The sequence below is a fragment of the Pongo pygmaeus genome, chromosome 16, assembly GCF_028885625.2.
Source record: "Pongo pygmaeus isolate AG05252 chromosome 16, NHGRI_mPonPyg2-v2.0_pri, whole genome shotgun sequence".
Classification (NCBI taxonomy): domain Eukaryota; kingdom Metazoa; phylum Chordata; class Mammalia; order Primates; family Hominidae; genus Pongo; species Pongo pygmaeus.
In genome coordinates this window covers 96,940,070-96,955,851 of record NC_072389.2, presented here as the reverse complement: position 1 = coordinate 96,955,851, position 15,782 = coordinate 96,940,070, and the positions used below count along the sequence as shown (strand labels likewise).

Here is a 15,782-nt window from a genome sequence, read left to right as displayed (position 1 = left end):
CATCAAAATATACAATTATAATGTATCCATTAAAAATAAAAAAATAATTTTTTAAAAACATCCATTCTCGTGGAGCTTATAACCTGGTGAGAACACACCTGTACATGGGCTATTGAAGGGAAACCTGAAGAAAGGTGGTACTATTCCCCATTTACCCGAATCCCCACCCCAGAGATCTGACCTGCCCTTCTCAGCCCTGCGCTATCCTCTGTACTCTGTACATGGGCTCTGTACATACCCTCTACACGCTAACCCCATGCACTTTCTTATCAGTTGGGAGGGGAAAGTGGCCGGAGTACCTCTCCCCAACTCCTCCCCTGGGGTAGAAGGCCTTTTCTGGCAATGGCTGCATCCCTCCAAGACCCCAGTTCCTCCCAGGTAGCTTTTGCTCTATGGCTCCAGCCCCCATGGAGCTCCGTGAGTGCAATTATCCCCCCTCATCCTCACAGCCATAGAGGTGGTGACTGCTTCTCACTTTTGCTAGTGTCTGGGTGCCTCACCTGCCTTATTTGTTTCCATAACCCTGTCCACACCTCTAAAAGCCCTATAAGTAAAGTTTCCTCACTAGAACTATCTGGGGTGAATCCCTTTTCCCCTCCAGGAATCTAAGTATGCAGTCCATAAGGTTAGCCTCACAGGGCTCCCATCAGGGCAGAGAAGTGCAGCTCAGATCTCTGGGGTGGGGATGGGAGTGAACAGAAAATGAGCAGCACAGCCCTTATAGAGCTGATGATAGGAGATCCCATCCAAAGAAGACTGTCAAATGCTGCCCAATTCCAGTAAGTTCAGCCCGGAGGACCTTGGGATGCAAGCTCCAAGTCCAAGGTGGATGCAGAACATGGGAAAACAGGTTGCAGACTAGGAAAGTGACTGGCGATGAGGTGGAAATAGGGTGAGCAGAAAGGTGCGAAGGAAGCAGGTCTCAAAGAACCAACTAGGACACAGGGCACAAGTGCCCCACCAGGCACCAGGGCCCTGTGGGAGGAAGGTATTCCAGTTGGCAAGAAGCCAGAGGCTGACCTGGCCTCAATAAGAAACACCTCCCCAGGGATGGTCCTCGGCCCGGAGTGTCACCCTCAGACCTGGGGCTGCAAGACTAGTGCCAATCCTTGCTGATGAACTAGGAAATGATAACTGTCCAACTGGATTCTGCCCACTCTGGGAAGTGGTAGGGCTGTGAGCAGGTGCCTGGTAACCTTTTTCCAAAAGCTAGGAGAAAACTAGAACAGCGGAAACTGGCATCTACAGGACCCCAAGTGCTCTGTGGACAATCCCCTCTACATGCACGCATCCCTCAGAGGGGCCAGCCACAGGGCTTGGCTTACAGTAAATGCTGGCAAACACTTGATAACAGCAAAACATGATCATCTGACAAATCAGCTAATAGTCAGGGAGGCCTTCCCTGATCCTTCAACTCTGTTAGGTGTTCCTGCTGTAAGTCCCCAGGGCCCAGTGTACTTCCACTTCCATAATTCTTATTCCTCTGGTAATTGGGAGGCCTGGGTGCAAATGCTGGCTTATTTACTACCTGTGTGACCGTGAGTGAGTTGCTTCACCTGTGAGCTGTCTCACTGTCCCCATCTCTAAAATGTTGATTAAAATAGTGCCTACCTCATAGGGTTATTGTGAGGGTTCAATGTGTTAATATTGAACACATGTTCAATATTCATAATATTCAATAATAATAATATTCAATAATAATAAGCATGTCATAGTGTTTAGGTAAATGAAATTTCTAATTGAAGTCTGCCTCTCCCAATAGATCATTTGCGCCTTAAGCACAGGGATACTGTCTGTCTCAATTACTGCTGCATTCCCATTGACTCCCACACAGCCTTGAGAGGATAACTACTGCATAAATAAATGTTATTGAATGAATAAACGAGTGGGTAGCAGCCTAATCAGGAAAACTTCTACTCCTCTGATAACAAGAAACGACTTGCACACTACAAAGAGCCTAGCAGATTAAGCAGAACAAAAATGTGCTTGCAGATTTTCTAGCAGGGTTGGTCTGAGAGGTGGGGATAGGGCTATTTCAAAGTGGTTCCGCCACATCCCATATCCTAGTGAAATAGGTATTAACTGAGCACCTTGTCTTTACCATGCACTTGCCAATGTCACAGTCAACCCACTGCATGTAGGCCTTTTACTAAAGACTGAAGGGTAGAGAGACAAAGAAGGCTCTGTCTGAGCTCTTAACAAGCTTGCCTCTAGCTCAGAAACAAAACAGAGACATTCACAAGACAGGAGGCTATAAAGAATGATTAAATATTAGTTCTAGATCTCTCATTCGAGAGCATGCCTTTATTTAGCATTATAGGAATTGTTTTGATCTCGGATGTAGACACGATGATACGAAGGGCTTCAGTTGTGAGGGAAAGGATGTCTGTTGTCTCACCGTCCCGCCTGCCCCTGTGCCCAGGCACACCCCCACCCCACTTCTGTGAGGGAGCATGTGGCAGGTCCTTAGGTGGTGGGCTGTTCTCGTCAACATGGGCACCCAGCCCAGCCTTATAACCCTGCCTCCCCCAGAACTTCCTCAGCTGCTTCATGAACAGACCAGAGACTCCACTGGTAAACTCTGGGACTCATAGGCTGGTGAAAAATGGCAGAAGTGTCACATGTCTGCTCTCACACCCTTTATCTTATTGAGGCAAACAGAGGTATTATTTTAACAATGAAAATGGAAGCTCCAAGAAGTAAAGGAACTTGGGTCAACACATAAAGCTAATCTTGGCAGAGATGGAGCCACCTGACTTCCAGCCAAAGTTTTTTTAAGATGCCAACCTGTAGTGTCTTCTGCTGAAAGCTTGGTGTTTGGGGCTAACCTAGGAAAGAGGCCATCTTCATCCGTTCTGATCAGTTCAGCAGCATTGCTGAATGTCAACTCTACTGCAGGCACTGCACTGGACACAGGGGTTACGGAAACAAGTAAGCCATTGTCTCTTCCCCCATAGGGCCTCAGGACTAACCAGGCACTGCCTCTAACAGAGGAGAGCACGAAGTCTGCCATATCTAAGAGATGACTCCACCCTCACCACAAGATTAAAAAGCTGAAGTCACAGGCACTTCTCACGCTCACCACGCTGAATATGCATGCTACTATTTATAACAGTGATATTCAGTATGAGCCAAATCCCAGGAAAAGAATTCCTTCCCATGAAGACCTGATCAATTTTCTCTTCTCCAACAAAATGACTTTATGATTTACTGTGTTTCCTTTTGCACGTTGCTGCTAGGAAGCTTCGTATTAACTTTCCTAATCAACGACATCCCTAAGGCAGGTCCCTAATGGCATGTTTATTAATAATGTGTTGTCCACTTCCCCACCCCTGGCCTTGATTTACATTCTAATGTACATTTTCCCTGGTCCTCCCCTGGTCCTCAGTGTGTACATTTTGCTTCTTGTTTACCATTCATGGCATGTGTTTCTGTAATAAATTGCTGCAAGTCCCAATGGAATAAGGCAAGGCATACATGAATATAGCCACCATTTTTGAGAACCTACGATGTGCCACATATTACAGGTACCTTATGTTGAATTCTCACAAAACCCTACCAACTAGACGTGGAAATCATTCTCTTATAAATAAGGAAACTGAGGTCCAGAGAAGTAAAGGAACACATTCAAGGTCAAACAGCCTTTCAGTGATAGGATTTCAACATGACTCTGTCCAACTCCAAAGCCTAAAGTGGTATTGCTATTAAACAATAAAAGTAATACAATTTATCTTCAAACATCAAACCATCACCCAGGAGCATTTTATATATTTTTCTGACAATAATCTGATGAAGAGGCAGGGTGGATATTATTACTACCCTTATTGAAGTGCTAATAGATTAAATGACTGTCACAGAATTTCTCTGTCAGGAAATGAACAAAAGTCCCTCGCCTAGACCAAAGATTCTTGACTATTTCCCAGGAGCCCTGGAGTTTTCTATAGGCACACATCCTTGGCTCTATAGCCCCGGGTGCAATCTTACTTGTTGGGTTTATTGTGCAAGAATTATTTAATAAAAGGGAAAATTTCCCTGTTTTAATACACTTGAAAGTCACTACCCCAGGGCGTTGGAAGCCAGGAGTGACCCTGCTGACAACTCACCAATCATCTTGAGCCTTCCGATTCTATCCATGAGCAGGGCAGAAATGATGTTCCCAGGTAAGACAGACAGGCTGCCCAGGAAGCTGACGAGGTAAATCAGGAAGTCATTATCTTGCTCCAAGTCCATGTGGCAGCCCTCCTTCTGCTCCAGGAAGGTGGAGTTGATAAACCGACAGTTGATGAACTTATGCTCATAGAGGTCTGGGGAGAGAAAGAAACCTTCGGTTCATGTAAGTGGAAGGGAGCTGGAGAGAGAAAGGCAGAGGCAGGGATGAAGTCTGCCCCCTCCTGTAGGCAGGCTGTGCCAGCCTTTGCCAGTCAGACAGCCTCAAAGTCAAGGTAATATGTGGCCATGTCATCAAGGTATGGATGAACAGAGAAACTTCCAAAAATGTAATGACCCGTTCAAGTTCCTAAAAGCAAGCAGAAATTAAACTAACATTGAGAGACTTAAAAATGCATCCTCTCATCCAGGTGTAGTGGCTCACATCTGTAATCCCAGCATTTTAGGAGGCCGAGGTAGGAGGGTGACTTGAGCTGAGGAGTTCAGGACTAGCCTGGGCAACATAATGAGACCTTATCTCTACAAAAATAGGAGGCCGAGGTAGGAGGGTGACTTGAGCTGAGGAGTTCAGGACTAGCCTGGGCAACATAATGAGACCTTATCTCTACAAAAAAAAAATAATAAATTTTTGTTTTAAATTAGCTAGGTGGGGTGGTGTGTGCCTGTAGTTAGTCCCAGCTACTCTGGCACCTGAGGCAGGAGGATCACTTGAGCCCAGGAGGTCAAGGCTACACTGAGCCACGGTCATGCCACTGCACTCCAGCCTGGGCAAAAGAGGGAGATCTTGTCTTTAAAAAACAAAAAAATCATCTCTCCAGCTGGATAACAGTCCTGTTCGCACCCATCAGGCGACACTGAGACACTGAGGGCCACGGCAGCTAGGCCTCCTTGGAAGCTACCTGGCATAGGGGAGCAGAACACAAGAGAGTTGGTTCCAGATGGAGCCGATCACTCCAGAGCCCATGCTGTAGTCTGTGCCAAAACCTGAACATTCTTAAAAAATAAAAGCCATTTGCATTGGAACCAGTTTGCAAGTCTTCTGACACCTTCTAAGATCAGCTGTTCTGACAGAAAAAGTACTAGACAGGCTCCCTAGAAACCTGCATTTGGGGAGCTGGCCCTGCTGTTGACCCTCTTTAACCTCCCTGAGGCTCTACCTACAAAATCTACAAAATTGGAAGAATACACTTGATCATCTCTACTGCTTCTCCCAGCTCTGACATTTCCTGACTACACATGTTTGCAAGAATCTCCATAAGAGTATTCAAATGAGGAGGCATCATTCAGACTTGAAATCATAAAACGATATGCCAGTTTTTAATGACACTTGTTAAATTTCTGGAACTCATTATTGTTTCAAGATCAGTCTAAAAGGAAATTCAGGAAGGTTAGTGCCAGAATGAATGATTAAGAGACTCCAGAATATTTAGAGACCAGATATTGAAGCTCTTGAGGCTGATATCATAGAGGAAAAAGATGTTCTTATATAAACTATCCCTTGCTGCTTATATAAACTATCCCTTGCTGCTGATGCCAAGAATAAAGCATAGATCTGGACATAATGCAAATAGTTCCGTGGAAAGATTGCAGGCTTCAGAGCCAAACAATTGAGGAATGAATCCAAACTCCCTCCACTTGCTAACCATGGCCCTGAGCAAGTTACTTAAGTCTTGATTTCCTTAACTCAGTTTCCTTAGCTATAAAAGAAGGATAAAAAAAAAAATAGTACATTTCTCCCTTGAGACAATGTAGGTAAAGCCCCCTAATGAAGCTCAGTTGGTTTCCTTATACCCAGACTTCACTTGGTATGTTATTAATTTATGATGAGGGTAGTAAAAGTAACAAGAAGTGGTGTAGTGGTCGAATTTTGGGACTTTTTAAATCACAGAAATCTGAAATAGTATGATTTTAAAATAGTCTTTATATTTCATTTTATGCACAAAATGTGAACAGATGTAATTTTCCCTTTTCATTTATTATTGTGAGAACATGAGTTTTACATTTTGCAAGTTTCAAATTGTGCAAGGTCTTCAAGAATGCATTCCATGCATAAAATGCAGCCCTCCTGGAATACTAGTTGTTATTTGTGTCATCCTTTGTTCATACCAAAGTCCCTTCGTGTATAGCATCAGCCTCACTGAGATGAGGACATTTGGCTAGAACTTTTGTTTCCATTTCATTTGTGATAAAACTGAGACACAGATACATTAAATGCCTTAGCAAAGGCTGTGCACCTAATTTGTGCCATGCCTGGGGCTAAAATCCATTTCCCCACCAAGGCTTGGCATTTGTATCTGTGAATACTTTCCTACTCCTGAAGTTTATGCCTGATCATTTTGATTCTTGGACAACACTAGTTGTCTCTTGTTACAGTCTATTCAGTCTGTCAGTGTTCTTACCCACCTGTGTTGTAAAAGATGGTTGATTCAATGGTACAATTTTTGAAGTAGGTATCTGTTGATGTTACATCTTCAAAATAGCACTCGTCAAAGAATGTGTCCTCAAAGAGTACATGTTTAAAGTACATTCTTGTGAACCTGTGGGAAGAGGTTGACCCTTGAGTGATTCATCTGAGAAAAAAAGAGACTTAAGACCAAAAAGGAAAACACAGCAAGGCAGAAAAAGGAGATCTGCAAGCAAAAGGTGCCAGAGCATTATTTTCAACCCAGACTACTTCCCCACTTCTTAGCTGTTTGTTTATTAGTGGGGAAGGGCTTCAGGACCTGGAAGCCAGTGTCTAGCGTAGGTGCATACGGAGCGCTATGCACCAACCTGGTGGTTTTCAAAGGCAGGTCCACGGACCTTCTAAGTCAGAATCACAGAAATGTGAAACAGTGTGAAATTTAAATATTAATAACATCTCACTTTCTGAGATATTTTTAAGACACGCAGGTCCCTGGACTCGTCCTAGAAGTTTTGGAAGCCATAGAATTGTAAAGGTCTGAGAATCTTCGTTTTTAAAAAAATTGTCCCAACAAAGATGTGGGGAAATAAGCCTTTCATTCATACTATTGGTAGAATATAATCCATACAGCCTCTTTGGGGAGCAATTTTGCAAAATCTGAAATGCACATTCTCTTTGACCTAGGAACACCACCTCTAGGAATTTATCCTACACATACTTGCTCATGTATTCAAAGAGATACATTCACTGATCTTCATTGCAACACTGCTTGTAACAACAACGGATTACTACTTACATACATATGTAATAGATGCCATATAATGGAACACCACGTAGCCATCGTAGTAAATGAGGTAGATCTATATGTGTTAATATGGAATAATCTTTAAGATATATTGTTAAGTTAAAAAATCAAGGTGCAACATAGAGTTTATAACACAGGCTCATTCAGGTAATAAAAGGGTATGGATACATATGCTTCCCAATATATCTGGAGAGCTACACAAGAAACTGATAGAAATGGTTGTTTCCAGGGAGGTACAATGGAAGTGAGGAATGATACACTTAATTTTCACTTTATGCCAAGTGTATATATTATTTGTTCATTTTTTTTTAAACTCAGTTAAAAAGAGACTAAGGCACCTAGACAATTATGAGGTGCAGCCACATGTGGGAGTCACTGCCCCTCTCCAATTCCTGCATACTTAATAGGAAAGAACAACGCAACATTTAAAAATATATCTCACATACATTACCATCTTCCTCTGTTGGCTATATTTAACAAGCTTGGTCAAACTTTTAGTCTGGAAGCCTTTAAATATGTCTTCATTTGCAAATAATTACAACACATTCTTTCATTCATCTATTCATTCACTTACATATTTAGTCTTCTGCAAACACTGAGCATGGTACTAGGTGCTATGAGTATAGAGAGGAAAGACATGGTCCCTGCTCTCCAGTCTAACTGGAAAAAAGTGCAAGCAAATAGGCAATTACAATACAGTGGAAATCGCCAAGACAGAGATAGCACAGGGTGCTGATGGCCACTGTTCCTTTTCAAAAGGATCACCAAATAATTCACCCCATGACCACCTACAATGGCCAGTGACCCTTATCCTTCGTGCTCTATCGTGTCCTGCTCAGAACCTTAACCTAGAGCTGCCAATCATTAGCTTCTGCTAAAAGACCCCACACAAGAAGTCCTGGGCAAGTGTTCACCAAAAGCAGGACCCCAGACCACTTGCATCAGAATAAACTTGAGGTTGTATTAAAGATGTCATTTCATAAATTCCAGCCTACACCTCTTGAACCAGAATCACCAATGGCAGAGACCAGATTATTATACTTAAAGAAATTTGAGAATCATTGGTCTAGAAAACCAAACTATTTTGAGAAATTTTTCTTAGGGCCAAATTTGCTACAGACTTTTAAACAGGGGCCTCCAAAAGCTATCACTAAATTCTTCAGGTTTCCATGGGAAAACTAATTGGTGAGTCTTTTGTTACAAGAAGATGCCTCCGATGTCAAAATGTATAAGCTAGATGTGTTTACTTAAGAGAGCTATTCCTGGAGACTGTTGCAGGCCTTTGCATTTCTTAATATATCCTTCTCTTTAATATAGTAATAGGCTGCTGATGTAGCCTTGGGTGATATTTTAATATTCTTCCCAGGGTGGCTGAGAAGGCAGAGCCATAAATCATAAATGGATCTGACGCAGGCAGCCCTTGAAATGTCTCTCCAAGTGAGTTAGAAAAAGCCAGAGTTATAAGGGAAGAGATAAAAGGAGAAAGGGCCAACACATATTTTATGACGCTTTACATAAATCATCTCCTCCGATCTGAAGCCTATATACTGAACTGGCCCACCCAAGATTCTTGATTCAGGAGAGTTCAAAAGATGAAAGAAATGTTAGCAACAGTACTTTGTAAGCTTTGCCTTTAAGGCAACAGAAGCCATTGGCAATCCAAGGTCCATGACAAAATTGTCATTACATACACTTTGTTTCAGTTGCCTTCAGGCCCAATAGTTAGTCCAGCAAGTGATTTAAGCTACACCAAAGTCACATTCAACATGTGTTAGGCTTGAGGGCATCACCCTAAAGAAATTCAGTCTAATTAAAGAGATAAACAAGAAAACCAACCATTAAAATTTGGTGTGATGATTATCAAGATAGAGGTATGCTATAAAACCACTTCTAAGGGGACACTTGTGATCCAGTTGGGTAAAATATAAGGTGACTTACCCTGAAGGAAGAGTGAAAGCTCTCTAAGCAAAGATAAGGACATGTATTCCAGACAGAGGGAAAAGCATATGCAGACACAGACACATATCATATATATTCTTCAATTGCCTTTTTTGAAAGCAGAGAATTCTCTTTCACATAAATTACATCATAATTTAAGGAGAAAATAAATAAAGGCTATGGCTCCCCAAAGATTACACACATAAATATTTTAAGAAGCTCTCTAGCCACCATGAGATGAAATAGAGTTCTTAAGAACAGGAACTCCGGCCTCTCACATATTATCTTAGATCAGGTCCTAATCTGAGGTAAATCAAAAGACAAATAAGAGGATCACTTCAGAAAATATGTACTTGGGCCTAATTTGCTTAAAGAAAAGAGGAAACAAATTCTTGCCTGAATATCTGTGTAACTTCTTACATTCTCCAGGTGTAGGGGTCAGGCCTTCACACAACCTGTGATGCCACCCTCCAAAAAATGAAGAGTCTAACTTTCAGAACTTAACCACCAGGAGCCCTCAAACAATTTTCTTCTCCTCTCGAAGCCTGCATTTAAAAAAATCTATAAAATAGGGGTGTTGAGAAGATGGCCCTTTTTGCAGCTCTAGCATGGTTCCATAAACGAGGCGTACTTTTACTGTGTGTAGCCCCAAGAAAGAAATAAAAGAGTGGACTTAGGAGATGGCCATCTTACTTCCTCAAATATTGAAATATTATTTCATGAAGAATCAGAAAATGTTCATGATGGGAAATCCTGGTGCCAACATCAATCAAATAGTGTAAGGACACACATTCTTGTGCCTCAGTGAGTCTGGAAGTAAAATCCAACTTCCCCTCTCTTTCTTTTCTTACACTCAAAGATACCTGAGTGATGAAATCACGATACCTCATTCTGTCTCCTTTACAAAGATCCTAGCACGTTTACTGCCTTTAGGAACGACAACTGAAGCACAGAACATAGAACAAAAAGGGAAATAATAAAGATATAAACATTAAATTAGCAAGAGAAAAATAGTAGAACAAATTCATATATAAATATAGTTAGAAACATCCTAAGTCAAACACTAATTTAGCCATGCCAAAATCTGGAAACAATTCAAAGATCCCTTCAACAGGTAAATGGATTAAAAAAATACAGTAATACATTCAAATCATGGAATACTACTCCACAATAAAAATAAACTACTAAAAATGCAATAACATGGATAAATTCCAAATGCATTATGCTAAGTAAAAGAAGCAAATTCAAAAGGCTTCCTATTGTATAATTCCATGTAAGTAACATAAAGAAGATCATTGGCTGCCAAGGACTGGGGATGGAGAAAGGGCTGACCACAAAATGGCATGGGGAAATCCAGGAGGTAATGGAATTGTCCTGTATCTTGCTTGTGGTGATGGTTACATGACTGCACGCCTTTGTCAAAACTCACAGGGCTGTATACTAAAAGGGGTAAATTTACTGTACATAAATTATTCCTCAATAAAAAAGGAAGTTTCAAAAAGTTCTAAGGTAACCATAGCTAAAACAAAATCCAAACCAAGCCCAACTACTGCCTAGATTTTCTTAACCTCCCCACATACTGTTAAAACCTAGCAAAAGAGGTGTACACATTTTTTAGTCCCTACTGTCATACAAAACATCTGACTTGCAACCCAACATTACAAGACATACAAAGAAGCAAGAGTAAAACAACATCACATCAAGACATAATCACTTAAAAAATAATACTCAGTTGGGAGGCCAAGGCGGGCAGATCACCTGAGGTCGGGAGTTTGAGACTAGCCTGATCAACATGGAGAAACCCCGTCTCTACTAAAAATACAAAAAATTAGCCAGGTGTGGTGGTGCATGCCTGTAATCCCACTTATTCAGGAGGCTGAGGCAGCAGAATCACTTGAATCTGGGAGGCAGAGGTTGCGGTGAGCTGAGATCATGCCATTGCACTCCAGCCTGGGCAACAAGAGCAAAACTCTGTCTCAAATAATAATAATAATAATAATAATAATAATATAAATACTGGAACTATCAGGCAGGGAATTTAATATAATTATTATTAACATATTAAAGCCTTAAAGGAAAAAATGGTTAACATGCATGAGCAGTTGAGAAATTTCAGCAAAAAGATGCAAGCTATAAGATTCAGACAGAAACACTAGAATTGTTTTAAATAATGCAACAGATATTAAGAATGTCTTTGACAGACTCATTATTAGGCTCATCATGACAAAAACAAAGGATTACTGGAATTATAGATAACTCAAAAAATATTACCAAAATTGAAACATAAAGAGAAAAATAAGGGAAGAAACAGAAAAAAACATCTAAGAGCTATGGGAAAATATCAAACAATCTAACATAGGTGCAATTGGAATTCAAGAAAGATAAGAGAAAGAAGAAGTATTTGAAAAGACAAAGGCAAAGGATTTTCCTAAAGTAATGAAACCAATAAAACCATAAGTTCATACAACTTATAGAACCTCAATAGAGTAAATCCCAAGAAGAAGGAGGAGAAGGAAGATGAGGAGGTGGTGGTACACCTAAGCACATGATATTCAAATAGCTGAATATCAAATATAAAGGGAAAATCTTGAAGGGAGCAAAAGAAAAAAAAATCATGTTACATACAAAAAAATTAATAAATAAAGATAAGAATACAGCAGACTTCTCATCAGAAAGTATGCAAGCCAAAAGACAATAGGGTGAAAGCTTTAAATTTCTAAATGGAAAAAAAAAAAAACTGTTGACCCAGATTTTATACCCAGCAAAAATATTTTCAAAATTGAAGAAGAAACAGATCTTTCAGACAAACAAATACTGAGAAAATGTATTGCCATCATAATTTCACTACAAGAAATAATAAAGGGAAGTTCCTCAGGCATAAGAAATATAATACCTATCTACATTTGAAACTTGGATGTTCACAAAGAAATGAAGATCTCTAGAAATGGTTAAATACATTTTCCTCTTTTTTTTGGAGACAGAGTCTCACTCTGTCACCCAGGCTGGAGTGCAGCGGTGGTATCTCAGCTCACTGCAACCTTCACCTTCCAGGTTCAAGTAATTCTTGTGCCTCAGCCTCCCGAGTAGCTGGGACCACAGGCATGCAATACCATGCCTCACTAATTTTTTGTATTTTTAGTAGAGACAAGGTTTTACCATGTTGCCCAGGCTGGTCTCGAACTCCTGAGCTCAGGCATTCTGCCCACCTTGGCCTCCCAAAGTGCTAGGATTACAGGTGTGAGCCACTGTGTCCAGCCTATTTTTCTCTTATTTTTAACCATTCTAAAAGATAGTTCACTGGGTAAAGCAAAAATAATAGCAATATATCATGTGTTTATAGCATATGTAAAAGAAGTATGTATGACAACAAACACATAAAACAGGAGAGAAGAAATGAGTGTTCTGTTGTAAGGCTCTTACACTAAAAGTGAAGTAATAGAATAATACTTGAAGGCACATTATGATTAATTAAAGATGTATATTGTAAGCTCTAAGGCACCACTAAATTTTTTACAATGAGGAATAAGTAATAAACCAATAGTGAAGGTAAAATGGAATTATGAAAATAATCTAAAAGGGGGTGAAGAAAAGAAAAAACAAAAAACATGCAAAACAAATAGAAAATAGCCAGCAAGATGATAGGCTATAATTCAACCACATAAATAATTACAATAAGTATAAATGTTCTATACACATGGATTTAAAAATAAAGAGAGTCAGTTTAGTTGGAGAAAGGAAGACCTAACTATATATTAATTATGAGAAATGCACTTAATTATAAAAATATACATAGATTGAAAGCAAAAAAATGGAAAAAGTTACACAAACACTGATCAGAAAGATGCTGGAGATTTAGATAATATCACATAGTAAACTTAGAACAAAGACTACTATCAGGGATTAAGGGTACATTACATAATGACAAAGGTTTCAATTCACCAGTAACATATAATGGTTATAAATATGTATACACCTAACAACAACAAAAACAAAGTCCTAACACATTTTGATTTCTAAGAATAAAAATCTTACAGACTGCATCATCTGGTCATAGCACAAGTATATATAAATGATCAATATTTAACGGTATTTTGACACTTAAAATACACTTCTAAATAGCTGGTGAGATGAAGAGTGACTATTAAAGGAAATTGTATTAGTACAAAAAAGGAGGACTTATAATTCAGATCCAACAGATTTTAAATATCCTAAGAAAATACGATGAATACTTTTATGCTGATAAATTGTAAAACTTTTAAAATATAATTTTTCAAAACAAGAACTACCACACCTGAATATACAAATACCATTACAAAATGAATTGGTCATCTAAACGTATTGTCTCCATAGATGGCAGGCTCACTTGGTTATAGAGGCTGGTTTTACCAAACCTTCAAAAAATTAACAATCCCTGTCTTATATAATTTCCTTTAAGGAAAAGAAAGAGAGGACATAACAATGATACCAAAGTTGAACAAGAACGGTGTAAGCTAAATACACACCGTATACTACTGGTGAGAATGCAAATTAATGCAATCCCTTTGGAGAACAATGTTTCCAGCCTTTCACCCAGCAATTCCTCTTCTAGGTACATAGCCTAGAAAAATTCTTTCCTGACAACACTTTTTGCAGCTTTATTTGTAACAGCAAGAAAAGTTTATTAACTACTTAAATGTCCTTCAAAAGGAGAACAGATGAATACATTATGAAATATGCATATAAAAATTTGAATTAAATGAAATTGAGTTATGTAGCTATCTCCCCCAACACAGTATTCTCAAAATCATAATTCTACACAAAAAACAAGTTGCATAATTTATAATAATTATATATCTACACGTAATACAATGTGGTTTTATCTAAATTTTGAAACATTCAAAAGACTGCTGTACAACATTTATGATACACATGTATATGCAAAAAGTGTAGAAACATGCGTGAATGTAAAGCACCAAACTTATGACAATGGTGATCATGACCTCCGGGAAGGGAGAAGAATATTATCAAAAAGAGTAATACTGTGAGTAATGCTTAATCAATTTTGACATCTGAAGTAAACATAGTTTATGATTTTATAAAGCTAGGTGCTCTGAATAGGGATGCTTATATTATTCTCTATTCTCTGCATATTTGAAATGTTTTATAACGGAAAAAAAAAGAGAAGAAAGGAGTCAAAGAACTAGTTATTTGCAGATGATAGGATTCTATAACAAGAGAAAAACAGAACTATCAGAGAGCTCAGAGACAAAATAAACATCCAAAACTCAATAGGGGTCTTATTTATTTGCTACAACATGTGCACATGTTTGACAGGGGAAAAGGAATCCAATTTTCAGTGGCCAAAGTACAAACTATCCAAGAAGATGCTCCATGAGAACTGTGCAGGACCTGGAGTAAGCTACAAAACTTGGCTGAGAAATTTTATTAACTCTGAAATATGATATACATTCTACATCAATATCATCATATTCTGATGTGGAATCCTAGGCTTAGACAGGTCACAGATTTGCCTAGGATGGCTCAGCTTGTTATTAAACAATCAAAACTAGAATCCAGCCTTGGCAACTTTCTAGGATCAAGAAACCAGAAGCTGCATTGACCTGGCCCACCACTGGCATCTTCGAGGAGCTTTACTCTACTGAAATTTAGTCCCACTGCTATTGAAGAATATTCTTATTTAGAGCCAGGCATGGTGGCTCATGACTGTAATCCCAACACTTTGGGAGGCCGAGGGGGGGTGGATCACTTGAGGTCAGGAGTTCGAGACCAGCCTGGCAAACATGGCAAAACCCCATCTCTACTAAAAGTACAAATATTAGCCGGGCATGGTGGCACACGCCTGTAATCCCAGCTACTCGTGAGGCTGAGGCAGGAGAATCACTTGAACCTGGGAGGTGGAGGTTGTAGTGAGCTGAGATCATGCCAATGCACTCCAGACTGGGAGACAGAGTGAGACTCCGTCAAAAAAAAAAAAAAAAGACGAATATGCTTATTTATTCCCCCTCCCCAAAGGAGCCTCGGCGTGTAACATTTCAGTGTGATGCGTGACAGCAACCTCTGTTCTACTGTGTGTGTGTACTTTCTTCCCCTCCCTGCTTTTCCTGCCCCCTGCTATCCTACCGGCCTCATTTTAGAGCTAAATCTTGTGAACTTCATTTTCATTGTGAGTTATTCACCTCTGCCTTTACTAAGAACTCAAGACAGCTTTTCTCCCATCCTTCATTGGCAAATCATCTGAGTGAGCAGTTATACATTCCTACCTGAGTAAAAACACAGCATCAGCTTTGAAGAACCGCCAGGAGTAAGACATTACTTCCTGGGTCACGACCTATCACAGACAGAAATCAGGCACCTCTCCGTGATGTGCAGGAAGGTTTAAATAAGGTAATGCCCTCCCGCTCCTAACCCTCACAGAAGAAAGCCCTACCAAGCAGAAATGTCTTCCAAGGAAGGGAAGGTAAGTTAGTT

At 39.8% G+C, this 15,782-nt stretch overlaps 1 protein-coding gene across 5 annotated transcripts in view; it reads right to left on the bottom strand.

Annotated features, from left to right (window-relative positions):
* Positions 1 to 15,782, bottom strand: part of SV2B (synaptic vesicle glycoprotein 2B) — a 193,103-nt gene that overhangs the window by 4,804 nt on the left and 172,517 nt on the right. For all 5 annotated transcript variants that reach the window (XM_054451622.2, XM_054451625.1, XM_054451626.2 and 2 more), the window contains 2 exons: positions 6,571 to 6,704; positions 4,104 to 4,304 (listed from right to left, as the gene is read on the bottom strand). In XM_054451622.2, coding sequence (XP_054307597.1) covers positions 4,104 to 4,304; positions 6,571 to 6,704 — 335 coding nt within the window. The remainder of the gene's footprint in view (positions 1 to 4,103; positions 4,305 to 6,570; positions 6,705 to 15,782) is intronic.